The 2,788-nt window shown below is 39.1% G+C and overlaps 1 protein-coding gene across 1 annotated transcript in view; it reads right to left on the bottom strand.

Annotated features, from left to right (window-relative positions):
- Window positions 1-334: 334 nt before the first annotated feature.
- The window catches only part of LOC131360608 (serine/arginine-rich splicing factor 7-like), a 25,812-nt gene continuing 23,358 nt past the window's right edge, over window positions 335-2,788 (bottom strand). Inside the window, exons 6-8 of the mRNA XM_058401230.1 lie at window positions 2,713-2,766; window positions 2,550-2,594; window positions 335-753 (exon numbers count right to left, since the gene is read on the bottom strand). Of these exons, the coding sequence (XP_058257213.1) occupies window positions 693-753; window positions 2,550-2,594; window positions 2,713-2,766 (160 nt within the window). The 3' untranslated portion in view covers window positions 335-692. The remainder of the gene's footprint in view (window positions 754-2,549; window positions 2,595-2,712; window positions 2,767-2,788) is intronic.

The raw sequence follows: 2,788 nt of genomic DNA, 5'->3' as shown, positions 1-2,788 counted from the left end.
ATGACCTTTTTTTTTTTTTCCATTTCCTGTTCTTTGACTTGTGCACATCTGTGACAATAACGTTAGCAATTTTCTTTATAATGCACGACTTATATAAACAAAGGAATCAATAACAATCCAGCATGCAGACCTGACATCATGGAGACGGTCACTGAAAAGAAAAAAGAAAAAAATATATATTCCTAGGTATTTGTGTAGGCGAAAAAAACTGAAGGCAGCTGCACCAACCCACGGAGAGATATTTCATGCGACTCTGTTGTTTAAAGCCGACACCACAGCTCCACCTGTGGGCAGGAATCAGATCGATGCTCTGAAAAGAACTGACCAGGGTGCGTTTTCTTTTTTTTTTTTTGTGTGTGTGTGAACGTGAACTTAATTTAATAAGCACATTTATTAAAAAAGAAAAATTCCAAACCTGTGTATACAGAAAACAAACAGCATCTACTGTATTCCATGAGAAATACACAATGATAAAATTACTTCTATAAACAAAACACACAACACAAAAGGTCATTTCCTAATAGCTCAACTATCGAAAATGACAACAATTAATTTCTTTCTGTATCAGATTTACCTGGACTGCGGTAAATACTGACCATTTTGGTCAGGTGAACAAAGGAGAGTGAAGAAATCAATTCCAAACTGAGATGCAAACAAATCTAGATAGAGAGAAATAAACAGCTAATGGATCCTCAGTCGTCACGAACCGGGCTCTTGCTTCTGCCAGGGGTTTGGGAAGGAGAGCGACTGTAACTGGAGGAAGAAGAAGAAGAAGAAGAAGAAGAAGAAGAAGAAGAAGAAAACAACATGAGATAATTATTACAAGAACAGAGTGTTGATTTCGGGTACATGTACAAGAGAAAAAATAAATAAATAAATAACCAAATCAACTCTAAACCCAACCTCTGAGTGGAAAAAGGAAACCTAGCTTTGTTTCTGAGGTGATGCTCTAGATTTGCAAAGGCTGAGATTAAAACAGAAACGCTCCTTTAGCCTTTAATTTATTTTTATTTATTCATTTTTCTTAAATTCACTTTACTGGGAAATTACTCAAGCGGTTTTATTTTTCTGTCCTTATCCCTAACAGGCACAGCCTCTGGCCCATGCAAGATAATAAAGTGTGCCATGCATTACAGATGATCTGACCAAATATAGATATAGAGCCATCGGCTCGCCAGACAGAGAAGCGCGATTGGTCACTCCAGAGAAAGTGGCGGCATGCTTTACACCACTATATCCGATGCTTTGCATTGCACTTGGTGATGCAAGACTTGGATGCAGCTACTCTGCCATGAAAACCCATTCCATGAAGCTCTCTACACACTGTTCTTGAGATAACCTGAAGGAGTTTGGAGGTCTGTAGCCACGGAAAGTTGGCGACTTCTGCGCACTGTTCGCCTCAGCATGCACTGACCCCTCTTCTCTGATTTTACATGGCTGAGTCGCTGTTGTTCCCAATTACTTCCACTTTGTTATAATACCACTAACAGTTGAGCGTGGAATATTTGGTATTGAGGAAATTTCATGGATGGACATGGCAACCTGTCACACTTGAATTCACTGAGCTCCTGAGGGCGACCCATTCTTTCACAAATGTTTGCAGAAGCAGTCTGAACGCCTAGGTGCTTAAGTGATTAGGTAAGTGATTGGAAAACACCTGAATTCAATGATTTGGAGGGGTGTCCCAAAACTTTTGCCAATATAGCGTACAGTATGTATGTGTTCGGTTTTTATCGGAATGCACCGCACATAATCTAAAAACTAATAGAAAACTAATTAGAACACGTTATTCAACATCATTTAAAAAAAAGTGTGTGTGTGTGTGTGTGTGAAAGCCATGGAACAGACGACACTGCAGGTAGTTTTTGTAGTTTGCTGCATTTTTATGATGGTGATGATGCTTATTATTATTATTATTAACTTCTTTACAGTTACAGGAACAGTTTGTACCCACTATAATGGCAGCGATAAACGGAGTGACCTTTGCTGATGTTGAACAACTGGCTTTTAAAACAGCACAGCTATCTAACAGTAAAGCTTAAATGTGTGTGTGTGTGGGTGTGTGTGGTTTTATCAGATTGCTGATCTGGCTTAATTCTCAGCCTTTCCTCATACGCAAGAGAAAAATCAGGCAGATAAACACACACACACACACACACACACACACACGTTTGTCTGAGTCTGATTAACATTAACCTTTGAGTATTCTTTGTTTATCTGTATTCAAGGATAATGAACCGCTCTTATTTCACTGTTTATCTGGAATCACTGAGGAATTATGACAAGCTCTTTGTGTTTGTGTTTACTGCAAAGTAGGACAAGGAAAAGGTCAATATTTCTTCAAAAACAGAAGTCATGCTTGTAACATTTAAGCAGTTATATTCCCTGGAGTCCAAGTGTCTAAAAACTGCTCTTTATTATCATCTAGCATGCAGAGGTTGACCATCAGAGCCATCACAGCTTTAAGCTTAAAGCCCAGATACAGATAAAGAAAAGCAACACAAATGCCTTGATAATATTTCAGTGTGTGTGGGGGTGTGAATGTTTACCTCCTGGCTGCAGATCTAGACCTGGATCTCCCAACAGAGCCGGATCTACAGTTTAAAAAAGATCGCACACAAAATAAAGACAATTAGGGAAAGACGCAGTCATCGTAAACAATAAAGAATCATTTCAGGGAGTGTTTTGTCGGTGTGTTTTGGTTTATCGTACCTGCTCCTGGGATGAGAAGCAGAGCGAGAGCGAGATCTGGATCGTGATCTAGACCTTAAATCCATAAAAACAGAGA

This window comes from Hemibagrus wyckioides, linkage group LG10 (assembly GCF_019097595.1).
Source record: "Hemibagrus wyckioides isolate EC202008001 linkage group LG10, SWU_Hwy_1.0, whole genome shotgun sequence".
Classification (NCBI taxonomy): Eukaryota; Metazoa; Chordata; class Actinopteri; order Siluriformes; family Bagridae; genus Hemibagrus; species Hemibagrus wyckioides.
The sequence above is the reverse complement of the archived record's forward strand: the minus strand, read 5'-3'. Positions and strand labels throughout refer to the sequence as shown.